The sequence below is a fragment of the Narcine bancroftii genome, unplaced genomic scaffold (assembly GCF_036971445.1).
Source record: "Narcine bancroftii isolate sNarBan1 unplaced genomic scaffold, sNarBan1.hap1 Scaffold_104, whole genome shotgun sequence".
Lineage (NCBI taxonomy): Eukaryota > Metazoa > Chordata > Chondrichthyes > Torpediniformes > Narcinidae > Narcine > Narcine bancroftii.
Genome location: NW_027211818.1, coordinates 780,991 through 800,320, shown reverse-complemented (window position 1 = coordinate 800,320; position 19,330 = coordinate 780,991). Strand labels below are relative to the sequence as shown.

General features: G+C 47.4%; 1 protein-coding gene across 3 annotated transcripts in view; it reads right to left on the bottom strand.

Moving 5' to 3' along the window:
• Nucleotides 1-1,355: 1,355 nt before the first annotated feature.
• Nucleotides 1,356-19,330, bottom strand: part of LOC138750189 (glycogen synthase kinase-3 alpha-like) — a 37,434-nt gene continuing 19,459 nt past the window's right edge. For 2 of the 3 annotated variants that reach the window (XR_011349141.1, XM_069912333.1), the window contains one exon: nt 1,356-1,507. Coding sequence is in view for 2 of the 3 variants with exons in the window: in XM_069912333.1 (XP_069768434.1) it covers nt 1,461-1,507 (47 nt within the window). In the remaining variant the exon portion in view is untranslated. Of the gene's footprint in view, nt 1,508-1,812; nt 1,944-19,330 lie in introns of those variants that run through there. The other variant, XM_069912334.1, reaches the window with a different exon arrangement.

The window sequence follows — 19,330 nt, the reverse complement described above, 5'->3', positions numbered from 1 at the left end:
TCACTTCACTACATCATGTGACCCTCATGAGGAGATTTTGATGAAGGTTTGCTTGGATGGTACATCACCGGCCTACTGCAGGGGGAAACCTCTGTACCTGCAGGAGGGTAAGGGGACTGGATAACACCTGGCTGGCTGTCAATCAGTCGGCCTGAATGGATCAAGCCCCACCCAATCGGGTGTCAATCACCCTATGGGATATAAGCCTGCGCCAGCCTCCCAAAGCTCACTCAGAGTTACTACAGCTACAGCCAGCCTGGCTCTGTGGAAGTCTTTGTGACTTAAAGCTTGTTGTACAGTCTTGTGTGTGTCTGATTCTGGCTAACAGCGCACCACAATTTCATCCACAAAATTTTCCCATGGCTGCCGTGGAAAAACTCCTGAGTGCAGGGAGCCTTGAAGTCGTCCCAGAAGCCCAGACATGCTTCGAGATCTGGCAGCACGCGGTCGAGGCAATCATCGAGGCACACGCAGGCGGCATCCTGGACTCAAATCGGAAGAGGCTGGACCTACTCCAGTCAAAGCTGGGTCCCCATGACTTCCAGGCACCAAAGGCTGCTCCACGTACAAGAGCACAATGGACACTCTCAAGAACTTGTACAAGCCCCCCATGAATGCGGTCTGTGCAAGATACCTCCTCAGCTCCCAAGCCCAGCAACCCAGGGAGATGGCTGAGTCTTACCTGGGACACATGCGAGAATTTGCCTGACCGTGTCTGATTGAACCCAGGGAAGGCTGATCCGGGACCCCTTCGTCTGAGGGCTACACTCAAGGGCCATCCAGCAGAAGCCGCTGGAAGATAATATCTACACCCTAACTAAGACAGTGGAAGTGGTCCGAACCCTGGAAACCTCAGCCCTGCACCTCGAAGCCTTTGATTCCAGGTTCCCCCAGGCTCCCTCATGGCCTTCTCACACTACAGCTGCAGCCCTAGACCGAGCTGGGGAGGAGAATGTCGCTGCGGCAGGTGCTCTTAAAACCAGCCGGCAGCTCAGCGGCCCTCTATGACCTCCCTGCTACAACTTCTGCCTTCCCTGACTACAAAGGTGCAGCATCCGGCTACGCCAGCGACGATTGCCATGTGTGCCCTGAGCACCTGGACCAGACCCCGCCCCTGACAGTGCCGCTCGGCGACAACTACAGCGACGTCATTTCCAGCTCATGGTGTGACGTCACTTCTGGCTGATGTAATGGCGTCGATGCCACCATCTGCAATGACGTCACTTCTCCCGGCACAATGAACATGAGTGGGGAAGGAGGACAGCCACACACCAGATTGGGTCAGGCAGTGGACGACACAGAGGGCTCCCGACAATGATGAGAATGACGTAGTCAACATAGGTGATTACCAGGCCGCTCTGCCGATGCTCTCCATGCCTGTGTCCACCATCGGCTGCCGCACGCTGCATCCTTCAGCCCAGGACGACGCCATCTGGGCGTACATCCCCATCTCCAGGCAGCTATGGGGTGCGCAGGACCTCCTTGACCACCAGGGGCCGCTTCAGCCCTGGGGGACGAACATATTTATTTATGAATATTTTCAAAAATATACTTAATAAATGTTTCAATATCATAATATATGAAACTTTTTCTTACAAACAATAAACAAAAGCCAAATGGTCCCTCCCTCCCTCCCTCCTTCCAAACAAATGAATCCGCTCACCATCAAAGTTTATATATCTTTAAAATATATAGTATCCAATTGGGGAAACCATGCTTAAATAAATTTAATAGTTGCATTTATTGTCCTTTTTCTTTTTTGGGCCCCATTGTGGTCCAGGTCTGGCTGCCAGATCTTTACAAAAGTGTCATATTTGTTCTTTACGTTAGATGTGATGTTTCCATGTGTTTCCAGCTGTCCATTTCTGCCGTCCATTCTGCGATAAGTAGAGGGGAGTCCGACATCCAAGTGATCGCACCACTTTTTTTTGCTCCAGCCAATGCTATTTTTATCAATGAGATTGTATATTTGTTCAATTTGTTGCTGACATCCATAACATTACCTAGTAGATAGCACTCTGGGCTGCCTGTGAAAGCCACTCCTGTTATCCCGATTAATTTTTCGGTGATGTCTTGCCAAAATGGCCTCACCTTCACCCACGTCCATGTGGCCCGTCAAAAGGTTCCTGTCTCAGTCCCACATCTTTTTTTGTTTATCATTTACATCAATTCAAGCGTTAACTCAATAAAGAGAATATCATATAACAACAGAATACAAAATGATCCAAAACCTTTGGTCTATTTTCTCCCCACACCCTCCCTCCTCCTCCCCAAAGAATAATACAGTAGGTATTATTCCCAGAGTTATTTGATTTTCTAGCTAATAATTCTTAACCATGAACTAAAAAGAGTGGGTGATGTGGAGGATGTGGATGGACTTTTATTCTCCATATCCATGTACCGTTCCCGATCTGATTCCTTCAACCAGAAGTCTTTTTTTTAACGTGACACCGTTTTGCATTTCATTGTCCCATCCCTCGTTACAAAACTCTCTGCTCTCCACGTTAGTGCTGCACATTGCTTCACTGCTATGTTTGATGTTTATCTAACTTCAGTTTTGTATCTGCTTCATATATATGACCAAGCACAAATATTCTCACGTCCTTTTGTATTTTAATCTTCATAATTTGTCCTTATAATTTACTGAAATCCTTCCAAAATTCTTCCACTTTTACACAGCTCCAAACCGAATGGAAAAAAAAGTCTCGATCACCTGATTACATTGAAAACATTTCTCGGAATAATTGGAGATAAGTCCATTTAATTTATATGGAGTATAACAGAATTGATGTGGAGATTTTTATTTTTATATCTGGCATTAATCATATTTGTAACTCCCTTGACACAATCTTGACCCTATTCTTGAATTTGTATATTTCAATCTGCTTTCTACCTTTGTTTCAATTTATATAAATCCTTTTCCCCATATTATATTTGATGTCTAGAAAAACTCCTTCCCACATCTGAAACACATTTCTGATGTTTAGGTCATTTCTCTGGGGTAAGATAAAATTGGTGTAAAATATTAGACTGAACCAGTCCATATCCTGCTTTTCTAATTGATGTCGTGCTGTCCTTACACCAATCTGACCAGCTTCTTTCTGAAATCGTCAAATCCAAGTCCGACTCCCATCTTTTTCCTGTGAACTCTGCTATCCTGGTTTTAAATTTTCTCTCTGGAGAGCATCGTACATTTCATTGATAAATTTGGGTGTATTCCCTATCCAGACTCTTTGTTCCATTTAACTAATTTTAGGTGGGGTCAATGTTGGTCCCCATCTTTCTCTTAAGAACAATCTAAGCGGGAGAAAATAGAAGAAGGTCCCATTGGCCACTCCAAATTTGTGTTTAATTGTTTGAAGAATTTCTTCCGTGTTGCAATCTTCAAAATATCTTATACCTCTGTCATAACACAAATTTAATATTCTATTGCCTTTGTTCATATTTTGACACATTGGTACTTTTCTTGAGATCCCTACCTTTTTTCCCTACATTAATTTCTTGCCATGTTCTGAACGGATATATCTGTCTTTTTTTCTCGTGATTTGATTCTACATTTATTGATAAAATACTTTGCTTCCCTCCTCCATTGTTGTCAGGTTCATGTGGGTCCCACAGGTTGAGAACCAGACCAAAGCAAAGGTACAAAGCACACATTTATTTCCGGGATGGAAGCAGGACAAACCTCAACACACACAGTACGCAGGGGGTAAATATACACTTCCAATAACAAGGGAAAAACTGACAGAGACTGGGGGAAATTACATGAACGTACACATTCAACAGTCAGGATCAAGGTTATACTACGAACCCCCACTCCTTGACTGGTACAGACACGGCTCTTGCTACCTGACCTCGAGTCTCACCCCAACCCAGTGTGGAAGGTGCTACTTATGAGCGACGAGGACTTGAAAGAGGCCGACCAAAGGGGCACATGGTCCTTATAAATTCTGGGGGCAGTACTGGGAGGGCCAGTCACTCAGGGCAGGCTGGGCCCCATTGGCTGCTGTGGTCAATGGCTCAAAGCTAAGTGCAGGGGCTCAGCAGGGGCCAGTCGAGGTGATACACCTGGGCCATTTGGGTGAAGGTCAAGGCTGAGTCTGAGTCTGGCCGGGCTGCCTGCATTGCAGCTCCTGGTGATTTAGGTGGGCCAATTGGGTGAAGGTGAGGCGTGAGTCTGGCCGGGCTGCCTGCACTGAAGCTCCTGGTGATTTAGGTGGGCCAATTGGGTAAAGGTCAGGGTTAAGTCTGGCTGGACTGCCTGCACTGCAGCTCCTGGTGATTTAGGTAGGCCAAATGCAAGGGTCACCTGGGTGACCTTGATTGGCAGGTAGTGTGTCCTCTGAACATGAGTGCAGCAGCGCCACCTGGTGATGGACACTGCCTCTCCATAACACACACACATGTGAAGGCATAAATGCGCACACACAAACACACACACAATCATACAGATGTATACATGCATACACGCATACACACTCACCCACTCCTGCACACACTCACACACAGGCATGCAGATTGATGTACACACACACACGAGTGCATGCACACATATACCTTCATACAAACATGCACACACACATTCATGTGCACACACAAATGAACAGATACACACACAGGCGTGCAGTCACACACACATGCACCTACGCCTCCATCCTCATGAACTCGTGCACAAACACATGTACACATGCACATGCACTCACACATGGTCTCACAGACTCTCACACACAATTGCATAAATCAAGATGAAAGTGGGAAAATGTTTTAGGCAGAAAAATAGATCAAAATGATTGGAAAATGTTACGTAAAGTTAATCCCACGACTGCGGAGATCGGGCCGGCACAACGTGCGGAAATAAACAGTGGCATAGAATCATAGAAGATAGGAGCAGGAGTAGGTCATTCGGCCCTTCGAGCCTGCTCCGCCATTCAACGAGATCATGGCTGATCTTAAAGTTCAGTACCCCGTCCCCGCCTTCTCTCCGTAACCTTTAATACCCTTATACTGAAGAAATAGATCTAACTCCCTCTTAAATATATTTAATGAACCTGCCTCTACTGCCCTCTGTGGCAATGAATTCCACAGATTCACCACCCTCTGGGTAAAGAAATTCCTCCTCATCTCGGTCCTAAATGGTTTGCCTATTATCCTCAAACCATGGCCCCGGGTTCTGGACTCCACCACCATTGGAAACATCCCATCTGCATCCATTCTGTCCAGTCCTGCCAGAATTTTATATGTCTCTATGAGATCCCCTCTCAATCTTCTAAACTCCAGCGAGTACAATCCCAATTTGCGCAATCTTTCCTCACAAGTCATTCCTGCCATTCCAGGTATCAGCCTGGTGAATCGCCTCTGCACTCCCTCTATTGCAAGAACATCCTTCCTTAGATAAGGTGACCAAAACTGCACACAATACTCCAGGTGTGGTCTCACCAAGGCCCTGTACAGCTGCAGTAAGGTATCCTTGTTCCTGTACTCAAACCCTCTTGATATGAAGGCCAACATACCATTTGCCTTTTTAACCGCCTGCTGTATCTGCATGCTCGCCTTCAAAGACTGGTGTACAAGTACCCCTAGGTCTCTCTGCACTTCCCCATCTCTTAATCTATTGCAATTCAAATAGTAATCTGCCCTCCGGTTTGTATTACCAAAGTAGATAACCTCACATTTATCCACATTGTCGTGCATTTGCCATGTATCTGCCCAGTCCCTCAATTTATCAAAATCACACTGGAGCTTCCTGACCCCCTCTTCCATCCACACAACCCCTCCTAGCTTAGTTTCATCTGCAAATTTGGAGATATTACATCCAATCCCCTCATCCAGATCATTAATGTAAATTGTGAACAGCTGGGGTCCCAGTACAGATCCCTGTGGCACCCCACTGGTCACCGCCTGCCACTCAGAAAACTCACTAACATGATCCCCAGGATCGCAAACCAGCGTGGTTGGAGGCTCGGGCAGTACAAGACACGCAGCCCTAGAATGGGGCTGGCCAGACTGCCCATTACCAAAGCAAGATCAGGTTGGGGAAGAAGGCAAGAATGCAAGAATATTCCCATGGGCGGGAATCCCATTTACGTTAATCATGCGGCTGATTTCATCCAATCAAACCAACGGCGAGAATTCCAACTGTATAAAAGGAGCCTTTCCAGCCACAGTAAAGTCAGAGTGTGTGGGTTTGTTCATAGTAGACTCTACAATCACCTACGTGAGTTGGGCCTTACAATCAACCTGGCCAAATGCCAGTTCAGACTGAGCAAGATTGACTTCCTGGGTCACAGGATTACCAAAGACGGGGCCACACCACTACCCAGCAAGGTGGAGGCCATCCGCAAATTCCCGAGCCCCAGAACGACCAGAGGACTACAGGAGTTTGTGGGGATGGTCAAGTTTTCTCACAGGTTAATCGCTGCAGCTGCTCGAGTCATATGCCCAATTTTCACCCTAGCAAAGGACTTGACCTGGGATGACTCTGCATGAGTATTTGTGGAAACTACGCTCCAGTCTACCCAGGCCAAACGCACCCACAGCCCTCACAGTCGATGCCTCAGGAACAGCGATTGGTGAAGTTCTGGAGCAGCAGAAAGGAGAAAGTTGGCTTCCGCTAGCTTTCTTCAGCAAGCATCTGCAGCCCTCAGGATTTCGACAGAGAGCTACTGGCGCTGTACTTAGCCATCTGCCACTTCCGGTACTTTCTCAAGGGAAGGGCTTTCACGGACCTCAAGCCACTGACATTCACCCTGGCTAAGATCTCCGATCCCTGGTCGGTACCCCGATGGAGACACTTGTTTTACATCTCGGAGTACACCACTGATGTGACACATCTCAGGAAAAGACAACATGGTCACGGACGCCTTGTCAAAGCAGAGTATCTACTGTCTGGCTAATGGACTGGACTTCGTGACACTGGAGAAGGCACAGGAGCAAGACGACGAGATCCCTCAGTACGGTCCGCCGTCACGGGGCTCCAGCTTCAGGACATCCCAGAAGATACAGGTAACACTGACCTCCTGTGTGATGTGGCCGCCAGACAGGTTTGACCCATCGTCCCAAAGGCATGGAGGTGACAAGTTGTCAACTCCATCCACGGGCTGGTGCAGCTATCAATCAGGACTACGGTCTTGCTAAAGACCAGGAAGTCAGTGTGGCATGGATTGTGGAAACAAGCCAGTGGGTGGGCCAAGATGTGCACGCAGTCCCAAACAGACAAGATACAGCAACACACCAAGGTCCTCCCACAGACTTTCAAGTCAATGGAAGGAAGGTTTGACCACATCCACGTGGACATAGTGGTGCCTTCACCAATCTCACAGGCTTTCCACTGCCTGTTCATGGTGGTTGACCGTTTCACCCGGTGGCCAGAAACAATCCCCTGGCTGACACATCCACTAGGTCCTACTCCAAAGCACTCCTCTAGTCCTGGGTACCAAGGTTTGAACTACCACACCACATAACCTCTGACATAGGAGCACAATTCACCCCCAGCCTGTGGAGTGATGATGCCAACCAGTGGGGCATTCAGCTACACCACATGATAGCATACCACCCGCTGTCCAACGGGATGGTGGAGCACTTCCACAGGCACCTCAAGGTTTCCCTTAGGACCAGACTCAAGGACTCCAACTGAGTGGACAAACTTCTGTGGGGTCTGCTAAGCATTCATACAGCACTGCAGAAGAAGACCTCCATACACCCTCCACCGAGCTCGTCAACGGAGCACCACTCATGGTCCCTGGGTATTTTGTCCCACTGTCCAGAAGACAACAGGAGGATACAATCACCTTCCTGGATAGCCTGTGTGCACAGGTCAGTTACCTGGCTCCGATCCCACCCTCCAGACACAGGCAAGCCAACTTCAACATCTCCAAAGTCCGTAAAGACTGTGAGTCCATGTTCGTGCACAGAGGGCCAATACAGAAGCCTTATGAAGACCCCTTCCAAATCATCCCAAACAACAGAGCCATCTTCGAATTAGACATTGGTGGCAAACCATAGGTTTCCACCACAGACAGGCTCAAGCTGACACACGCGAACCCGACACAACCTGTGGAGATGCCAGCACCTCGTCACAGAGGCAGATCTCCAAAGGCATTGAGGACTGCATCCACGGACACTAGAAACTGTAGCAATGTTTCTTAGGGGGCGGGGTGGGTCATGAACCGCCACCACGGAAATCAGGCTGGCACAACGCACAGTAACAAACAGCGGCATAACTCATTAACTTGACACCCGTATCACGAACCAGCGTGGTTGGAAGCTGGGGCAGTACAAGTCAGGCAGCCCTAAAATGGGGCTGGCCAGGCTGCCCAGCTAACAGAGCAACACCAGGCTGGGGAAGAAGGGGATTCGTATGGAAGAATTTTCCCGTGGGCATGAATCCTGCTTATGTTATTCATGCGGCTGATGTCAGCCAATCAATCTAACGGCGGGAACTCCAACTGTATAAAATGCACCTTTCCAGCCTCTAAAAAGGCAGAGCTTCAACTCCCAGGGCTACAACGCAAATTATTAATGTTACCTACAGATTTGTACAAAATCATTGTTTGCATCAACTCTCTTTAATGCCTCAAAAATTAAAAAGATTTAATATCTTCAGAATTATGTCTCAGATGTGATAAAGAGATAGGTTCTTTTTGTCATTTGACTTGTCTGTGTCTTAAGGTTCAACCATTTGGGATATAAATTAAAGTATTTTTGGAGGAAATATATTAAGGTTAAACTTCCATTGGATCCAATGTTAATTTTGATGGGAAATATAGAGATGAAAATGAAGGTTTACAATGTCTCAAACTGAATTTTAACGATCAACTTCAGGTGTTTGAAGGAAATGTGCAGCCATGATTCGGAGATGGGGGATGGATTTGGGGATTCAGAGCTGGGATCTCGAAATGAGATCTTGTATTCCTCTGGAAAAATAACATAATTTACATGATAAATATCACTTTGGTTTGGAAAATATGGAGCCATATATACAAGAGGTTGGTTGGAAAACTGAAGCTCTCAATGGCTCATCCTGGTGGAGATTCGCGGTTTCATGACAATTGGTTCGAATTTATATTTCTCTTTGATAAGCTCCTTTTCCTTTTTTTTCTTTTTGGTCGACTTGTGAGGGAAGAGGTGATGGGTAGGAAGGAGTTGTGGGGTAATGGAGAGGGAGGGGGTAATGGGTAGGGAGGTGTTGGTGGGCAGGGAGGGGGTGGTGCGTAGGGAAGGTTGTTGGGGAGGGAGGGGTGATGGGGAGGGAGGTGGTGATGGGTAGGGAGGGGTGATGGGGAGGCAGAGTTGGTGGGTCAGAAAGGGTGATGTGAGGGAGGGGTGATGTTGACCCCCAAGTCCGAGGTGCTTTGGTGCTCTTCGAGCAGTGGATGAACTGCTTCAGTAACTTCCTCGATGCTGCTGCTGAGGTGGTCAACGTCGACAAGAAGAAGTTAAAAATCCTCAGGCACGAGTCGGCCAGTGGGCCTTCCTGACAATCCAAGGCAGTGCGACTCACAACGAGGCAATGTCTGAGCTACAGCTGCTGTACAAGACTAAAGTGAACGTGGCATACCCCCGTTACGTGCTGACGTCCAGAAAGCAACAGCCTGGTGAATCCACTGGAGTTTGTCTGGTCCCTGGTCACACAAGGAAAAGACTGGGGAAACTCATGACCACTATATCCCTGACCCAATGCGTGGAAGAACTGATTTGAGACACCTACGTGTGGGATTTGAGGTCAGATTATATCTGGCAACGACTCCTCGAGGAGGACTGGCTCAACTCAAAAGGCTCAATCAGAACCTTAGACTCAGCCCAGCGCCATACGGTGTCGATCGCGGGCAGAAAGGAACCATCTCCGTATGTTCCACCACAAGGGCCTTCCGCATGGGACTATGCATCAGGCGCTACCGACCTGACTACGGCTGCAATCACGCTGTCAGCATCGTTGAGATGCAACTTCTGTGAGCAGTCCAAGCATTTGTGATGCCTCTGCCCCACGAGGGTGAGCTACATGTTCAGTCTATGGGAAGAGGGGCCATTACCAGAAAGTCTGCAGGTCTCAACTACAGTCCGGGAGCAGTGCGGCGTGCATTCCTGAGGAATTCTGGCGCTGACCGCATGCGCGATAAGGGGAGCGCCATGTTGTTGGCCATCACTCCCAACCTCGGCACCTCCGCCTACCACCCTGACAACATCACTTCCGACCAGCACTACTCCATTTCCGTCTTCTTCTTCATCGAACATTGCGTGGTCAACATGGGGGTCACCATCTTGGGAAGGCCTCCCTGCTGATGACATCGATGAAGGGATGTCTATCCTGCATCAGTCACCCTGAATCAAGCCAGTCCTCACGCGATCTCAAACTCCATGATGTGGATCAAGTTGAATGGGCACAAAACAAATGGTCTTTTCAATAGCGGCAGCACGGAAAGCTTCGTGTACCCTGACATGGTCCAGAGACTTTCCCTACCAGTCCGACCCATGACCAGGATGGTTTCAATGGTTGCAAGGGACCAACAGACCAGTATCTGGGGGTATTGTGTAGCATCACTTATGGTGGTGGTGTGGGGGGGGGGGAGTGTTATAACAATTCCATATTGTTAATTTGGCCTCGCCTCAGCGCACGGATCCTTCTGGGCCTTGACTTTCAGAATCAGTTCTGGAGTGTGATGATGGCATTCAGGAGACCCTAAGTATCGCTGACCATCCACAGCCATCAGTGCCCGACACTGCCTTGTGGTCCTAGCACGCAGCCACCGGCACCGTCCTGCGGACTCAGTACCCAGTCTCCGGCACCATACTACAACCACACCATGCTACGGGTGCTGCCCTCCATCACAGTTCGTGAACCTCACCCTGGATTGTAAAACAATGGCCACCTAGAGTAGATGCTATAGCTTGGAAGACATGTAGTTCATCCGGGCTGAGGTTAAATGACTCCTGGCAGAGAGGATCATAGCCCCTAGCACCAGTTCCTGGAGGACACAGGTCCTCGTGGTCAGAGGTGCGGTCAAGCCCTGGATGGTAATTGATTATATTCAGACCATCAACCATTTCACCCAGTTGGATGCGTTCCCGCTTCCCCGTATCATCGACTTGGTCAATTAAGTTGTTTAGTACAGCATTTTTTCGACAGTGACCTCAAGTTAGCTTACCATCAACTCCCCCTCTGTCCAGCTGATCAAATATATACAGGCTTTAAGCAGACGGAAAGCTCTTTCACTTCCTGCGGGTGTGTCTCGGGGTTACTAACGGTGCTTCTACCTTTCAGAGAGTGATGGAATAGATGGTGGAGGAACACGGGCTGACAGCGACGTTCCCCTACCTTGACAATGTCACCATCTGCAGCCATGACCAGCAGGACCACGACGCGAATCTCGCAAAGTTCATGCATATGGCCAAGTCCTTCAAATGCGTGTTCAACACGCAGCGCCTGGCCCTTCTTGGATGTATCATGGTACATAGTGTCATTGCCCCCAACCCAGACCGCATACAACCCCTCATGGAGTTCCCTGTCTCAAACTCCCTGAAGTCGTTTAAGGGGTGCCCAGAGCTATTTTCATATTATGCTCAATAAGCTTCGCCGATAAGGCCCACCCCCTAATTCATACAAACACCTTCCCATTGTCGGCGGATGCCCAGGCTACTTTTGACCAAATTAAGGGAGACATCACAAATGCCACGATGCATGCCGTGGATGAATCTGTCCCCTTTCAAGTGGAGAGCGATGCCTCCGATGTCGCACTGGCTGTCATGTTAAACCAAACAGGCAGTCCGATTATCTCGCACCCTGCACAGTCCCGAACTCCCGAACTCTGGTACTCCTCTGTCAAGAAGGAGTCTCAAGCGATCGTTGAAGTGGTGGCCACTGGTGACACTAACTGGCCGGTAAAAGATTTACTTGTTGACTGACCAGAGGGCAGTGGCCTTCATTTTCAGTGCCAAACAACAGGGTAAAATCAAGATTGACAAGATTCTGAGGTGAAGGATAGAATTGTCCACCTACATCTATGACATCTTGTACCAGCGGGTAAGCTCAATGTCCCCTCGGATGCCCTAGCCCGAGAGACGTGCGCCAGCATGCATCTCGACCATCTCCAGATCCTCCATGACCACCTATGTCACCCCGGAGTCATGAGGTTGTATCATTTCATTAAAACGTGAAACCTCCTGTACTCCGTTGAGGATGACTGGTCCATGACCAGACACTGACAAATGTGCGCCATGTGTAAACCTCAGTTCTACCGACCAGAAAAGGCACACCTCATCAAGACCGCCCGCCCTTTCGAATGACTCAGTATCGATTTCAAGGGCCCCCTCCTGACCACAAATAGGAACGCCTATATCCTGACGGTGGCGGACAATTTCTCCAGGTTCCACTTTGCAACCCCCTGCCCAGATACGACCTCAGCTATGGTCATCAAGGCCCTGAGCAGTATCTTCTCTCTTTTTGGGTGCCCTGACTACATCCATAGTGACCGAGGGACCTCGTTCATGAGTGAGGAAATGCAACAGTACTTTTTTGGCCTGAGGCACAGCCACCAGCAGGATCACCAGCTTTAACCCCAGAGGTAATGGCCAGGTGGAAAGGGAGAACAGCACCGTCTGGATGGCAATGGCCCTGGCCCTCAGATCTAAAGATTTGCCAGTATCCCGCTTGGTAGGACGTCTTGCCCAAAGCCCTCCACGCCATCTGGTCTTTACTATGCACCGCTAATATGACAACCCTGCATTAACACCTCTTTGCTTTTCCTAGATCACCGAATGGTTCCTCCATCCCTCCCTGGCTGACCACCCCAGAGCCGGTTCTGCTTCGGAAGCACGTCAGGGGACATAAGACGGACCCACTGGTTGAAGCGGTGCACCTCATCCATGCAAACCCTCAATACGTCTTGTGGGGGGGAGAGACCAGCAGCGTGAGTCGGGTAGGGGGGGGTGCGTGGGAGGATACCGGCAGTGTGAATCAGGTGGGGGGGAGAGACAGCAGCATGAGTGCCAGGCAAGGAGGGAGGGGAGAAGACTGGCAGCGAGTCGCATATTAAAAGTAAAAGAGCCACATGTGGCTCACGAGCCGCTGATCGGCCACCTCTGCTCTAGCTGTTGGTGGTGGGAGGGGAGTGCTTTTCCCGCCCCTGGTTTGCTGGGTTTTGTCCTGCTGCTGTTGTGTTATAGCTGTTACTATGGTTGTGGTGTCACCCCCGCTTGTGGATTATGTTCTGGTGGGTTCCATTTTTATTAAAGGTGGGTGAATGTAGTGATATGATTGTATGTGCTGGCTGCCCCTCTCTACGGGTGTCCTTCTAACTTGGCTCCTCCCTTAGTCCTGCCCATGTGACCCCAGCCATAAAGGTCGAGTCCCCTCTCCTTCCCGCTCCTTCCTAGCCTTGGACCCGGGCCAGCAGTCTCTAGTACAATAAAGCCTATCGTTCCCCTCAGTCTTTGTCCGAGTCATATTGGGGATAATGAGAGCGCCCAACAATGATCTATTTAAAAGACTGGAAAGAATGGGAACTTGTGACAAAGCATCTGACCAAATAAGGATAAGACTAAATAAAGAGTTTGGGGTCACAAAATCAGGGAATGGGAGAAGTAAACAAGGGCTGGCTTTAAGACAAGGAGAGGAACAGCATTTGAGAGGTTAAATGAACAGTTCCTCAGTTAAATGACCAATTCAATTAAGAAAGGAGTGGTTTATGAACACAAAGAAATGCATAAAAATGAAAGTAAATATATCAGTGAATGTGCCTTGTCTAAAGGACACCCGCTCTTGCAAGAACGTTGAATAAAAGGTTCTATCACTTCACCCACTGACTCTGTGAAATGATTTCTTCACTTAGCTGGGTTTCTCACAGGAATCAGTTACAATTTAATTCTGTTTTCTTCTTCAAATATAATTAACAACTACTTTTCTTGAAGTAACCCTGTGCTGTGGTGCCTATCTATTGCTGCTGGGTTTTGGGGTCCTCTGGACTCCGTAACAATATGTACTGGAATGGAGTAATTCATGTTCTATTCTGTGATTTTAGATGAAATATTAAGAAAGAGAGAAAGTGTTGGGCCTGGACGAGAAGGGCCAGGCTGCCTGTTTCAGAGCTGGAATTGTGAGATGGTTCTAGGAATCATCTTTGAATATCTGTACCATGTCCAAAGTCTGGTAACTCGTCATGTAGAACTGTAAAGTCAGGCAGCTTTTACACCTTAAAAGGAGATTTTCTTTGTGGGGGGGGGGGGCGTTTCCTCAACTTATAATCATATAAATTATAACAGATCAACATCAGGCAGCTTTTACACCTGAAAAGGAGATTTTCTTTGGGGGGGGGGGGGTTTCCTCAACTTATAATCATATAAATTATAATAGATCAACATCAGGCAGCTTTTACACCTTAAAAGGAGATTTTCTTTGGGGGGGGATGTTTCCTCAACTTATAATCATATAAATTATAATAGATCAACATCAGGCAACTTTTACACCTTAAAAGGAGATTTTCTTTGGGTTTTAATTGGCTGGTTTCAGTGACATCACAATCGCCATTTACTCTATAAACATCGTGCAGTGGGCAAGTTGTCAGACTACTTCACGACTCTTGGATATCCTGACGACTTAGCTGAACACATATCACGATGCCACAAAGAATTACACCGATTTACTTCCCATCACATTGGACCATTCATCGAATGAGTACGATCTCAGAGGAACAAGATTTCACCATCTTCCTACAAGATGAGGGAAGTTCAGGTCACTGTCACCCCAGAGAACATCCCATTCGAATTGCGTGGGAGGAGGATCTGCCTCGAAGACCATGGCAGATCCTCCTTAGAAAGATCCTGAATCGGGTGGCAGTGGCCTGCAGAATGTGCTGCGGTCACTCATAGACCATTCCCTGACCGAAAAACATCCTCGTGCACCAGTCAGTTGCTTAACTGACAACATCAACATTACGCTGCCCATCATCTCTGCATCGAAAGTGGATAATAGGTCTAAAATGTTAATAAATTATGGAAGGTTCACTTTCAAAAAACCGAGAGTGCAAGTGTCCTATCTGCTTTTACCTTGAGGTCTGGCAGTTCATGCCCTCTGCATATGAAGTGAATGTGCTGGGTAGAAGAGTTAAGATGTTATTATAACTGTATTCTGAAAGATAGAGCAGACTTTTAAATGATTGCTGTGAATGACTAAGAAATGGGTATTGGGACACTCACACAGACAGGTCAGCTACAACTCACAACATTCCAGACAACTCTCCATTCTCACCTCTTCCCTAAAGCCAGCTCCTGGTCCTCTGCACAATAACACGAGGACCTGCTGTTACACCAACCAGCTGTCAGACGCAGCCCATTCATAAACGGCTTCCCGCCCACAAACAGCTAACTGTGCGACAAGCTTGTCAAAGAGAATGTGGAAACATCATAAGCCTGCAGACCGAGCAAGGGCCCTGATGGCTTGGCTTTAGTGTCTGGAATTCAACTAACCCCGTTCCAAATCATGAAGACTCTCCTCCCCTCCCCGACTCGCGCTGCCAGTCTCCCCCGTTGGAACCAAGGGGTTAAGTAATCATGGAAAATATGCCTATGTACTATTCATTATATATTCATTATCCATTACTATGTAACAATTTACTATTTACTTCAATTATACTGTTTAAGGGAAATATTAATGCAATTAAGTAACAGCCACAGTATGTAGAAAAGTTGGCTGATTATTCTTCTTTTCTTTGGCTTGGCTTCGCGGACGAAGATTTATGGAGGGGGTAAAAAGTCCACGTCAGCTGCAGGCTCGTTTGTGGCTGACAAGTCCGATGCGGGACAGGCAGACACGATTGCAGCGGTTGCAGGGGAAAATTGGTTGGTTGGGGTTGGGTGTTGGGTTTTTCCTCCTTTGCCTTTTGTCAGTGAGGTGGGCTCTGCGGTCTTCTTCAAAGGAGGTTGCTGCCCGCCAAACTGTGAGGCGCCAAGATGCACGGTTTGAGGCGTTATCAGCCCACTGGCTGATTATAGTATGTGTAGAATTTGCTGCCTCCAAATACAAAGAGAGAAAATACTTTCATCCCCAAAGTTACACTGCTCATTGTAAAGCACACATGGGAGTAAGAGGATAGCAGATAGGAGAAGTTACACAGGATGAGGTTGGAGGAACCATAGGGACAGTGATTTATTCTGAAACAGGCCAGTGACAGGAAGATAAGTGTATTGCAAGGATAAGCGATAAGACTACCATGACTGAGAATGTCAGAGACAAATAAAATGGATAAACCAATTTAGTAGGAATGATGTCATAAGGGTACACGGGAGGTGTTGATTAGAACAGAAGACTATGGCCAGCCGAGAACAAAGAAATAATTAGAAATATCTGGGGTATGAATTGACTTCTGATCAAAACAACAGGATGTTCTGGCCTTGGGGATTAAGATAGGAGGTCCACATCATCGATAATTGCAGAGCAGGAAATTGCTTGAGATAAATCTTATGCAAGGAGTCTATCAAAGAAAGCCAACTCTTGGTCAATGTAACAATGTTGATGTATATAAACAGAAGAGACTGGACAGTAGGTGTGAGTCTTGGGGAATAGCTCACCGAGAAGGTGATTTAAGAAACAAATGACTGAATCAGAGCTCTGTTAAGTTTTATTCTTGTACTATGTAATAAACTGATTGTGAAACCGAATACCTTCTCCTATCACTTCATTCAACGAGCACGCTGGACTCAGACGACACAGACCAAATTGAGGGTAGGGTAAGGCCAGAGTCCGACACAAACTAAACCATCCTGTCCCTCAATAACTACCCGAGTGTTACCCTGGGCAGGTGTCACTATTTCCCCTTTTACAGGAGGGCCACTACCTGGTGATGCCACCCATGCCTTTTGTCCGACATTCTCTTGCTCGGGAATGGGATCAATGACTGTTTTTCCACTGGAATAGGCTGTATATTTTTAACCTACTCTAATTTTACCAGATTCTCCCAAATATATATTCCATGACAATGGGGTTAAGGGCGTAACCAATGTGGCCTTCATCGTGTGAGGTTGCATCAGACTGAGCATGGAAACTAAGTACAAGGGCACCGAGTGCCGCTATGAACCAAGGATCTACCTGTCTCAGGTGTTCTGAAAGATTGGTGCAATGTTCCAGTCAGCTAGACTTTGCCACATCATCTTCGTGGAAATGTTTTCATAGACAAACATTTATGACCACAAAGCCATCAGGTAGTCGTCAGCACAGAATTCCTGCTGACACAGAGAGACCAGGACTTGATGGATAATGTGGGGTGGTCCTCTGAGCAGAGAATCCAGAGACAGACATCCAGACCTCCCTCTGGTTAAGGAGAGTGAGGCCATCATGGACAAGGAGTGTGGCCTGAAGGACCAGGTCAAGGAACTTGAGCTGCAGCTCGATGATCTTACTCTGGTTAGGGAGAATGAGGCTATTGTAGACAATAGCTACAGGCAGATGGTCGCACAGGGGCTCACGGGATGAGGGTCAGTGGGTTACCGTTAGGAGGAGGAAAGGGAGGGGTCAGATTCATGTGCAAGCACCCAAGTCTGTAATCTTCAGAAATCAGTACTCCACCTTGAATACTGAGGAAGGGGATAGTCAGACTATGGTGGGCAGAGGTGTGGTGTCAAACTCTGTAGGGAAAAAAGGAAATGGGCGATAGTGATACGGTGAGGGTTGGTAGGATAAGGAAAGAGACAAGTTTAAATAATTTGAGGGAGGAAAAGCAGGAAGTGTTAAACAGATGTTGCAGTGAAAATTGTTAGAATGGTAGAGAGGAGGATATGCAGAAGGTAGGATATAGGAGATACCTGAGTTATATTTATTTTAATGCGAGGTGCGTAGTAAGGAAGCTGGATGAGCTAAAGGAGTGGATTGACATGTGGCATTATGATATTGTGGCCATTAGCGAGATATGGTTGAAAGAAGGTTGTGACTGGCAGTTGAATGTTCCAGGATTTTGCTGCTTTAGGTGTGACAGAGTTGGTGGATTAAGAGGGGGAGGTGTGGCATTACATGTCAGGGAGGATATTACAGCAGTGCTGAGGCAAGACAGACTGGAGGGCTCGTCAAGAGAGGCAGTGTGGGTAGAGCTGAAAAATAAGAAGGGTGAAGTTACTATTATGGGGTATATTATAGGCCTCCAAATGGGGAAAGGGAACGAGGAGAGCAAATGTGCAAATAGGTGAGATATGCAAGTGAAATAGGGTGGTGTTGGTTTGGGATTTCAATTTTCCAGACATCGATTGGGAAATGTAGTCAGTAAAAGGGCAGGATGGCTTAGTATTTATGCATTGTGTTCAGGATTGCTTTTTGCAGCAATATGTTGTGACGCCAACTAGAGTGGAAGCAGTGTTCGATCTGTTGTTTGGGAATGCAATGGGGCAGGTGACAGAGGTGAGCGTTAGGGCGAACCAGATCCAATGATCATGGGTCCATTAGTTTTAGCTTAATGATGGAAAGGAATAGGTCGGGTCCGAGGTTGAAGGTCTTCGAGTGGGGGAAGGCCAGCTTTGGAGAAATGAGAAGGGATTTGCAGAGAGTTGTGTGGGCTGAACTTTTTCCTGGAAAGGATGTAGAGAAAATTTGGGGGACATTTAGTGGTGAGATTTTGAGAGTACAGGATCTTTATGTTCCAGTCAGGCCAAAGGGGATGAGTAAAGGTTCGAGGGAGCCATGGTTTCCTGGTGAAATTAAGAGGTTGGTTCGGGACAAGAGGGAGACCTACACCAAATATAAAAAACAAAGGATTGAGGAGATAGGTAAAAAGGGATGAGGTGTCCATAGCCAATCAGGCAAAGGTGAATCCTCAGGGTTTTTTCAGATATGTGAACAGTAAAAGGAGGATTAAACATAGAATAGGTCGACTGGATGATGGGACCAGTGAACTATGTCAGGAACCGTATGAGATGGAGAAATATTGAACAATTTGTTCTCATCTGTATTCACGAGGGAAGCAGACATTGGGCTCTACAAGATAAGAGAGGCAAAGGGGTTAGTTATGGAAAGAATATGGATTAGTAAAGTGAGAGTTTTGGAGCTTCTTGGGTCAGTTAAGGTGGATAAGTCTCCTGGTGCTGATGGGATTTTTCGCAGGACTTTAAGGGAGGTGAGGGAACAAATAGTGGGGGCATTGACAGTGATTTTTCAAAGATCACTGGAGGAGGGTGTGGTGCCACGGGATTGGAGGGTTGCAAATGTAGTTCTGTTGTTCAAAAAAGGCAGTAGGTGTAGGCCAAGTAATTATCGGCCAGTAATTTTGACTTCGGTGGTGGGGAAGGTTATGGAGGGTATTCTTCAAGATAGGATGTACAAATATCTGGATAGGCAGAGATTTATTGGGGCACCCAGCAT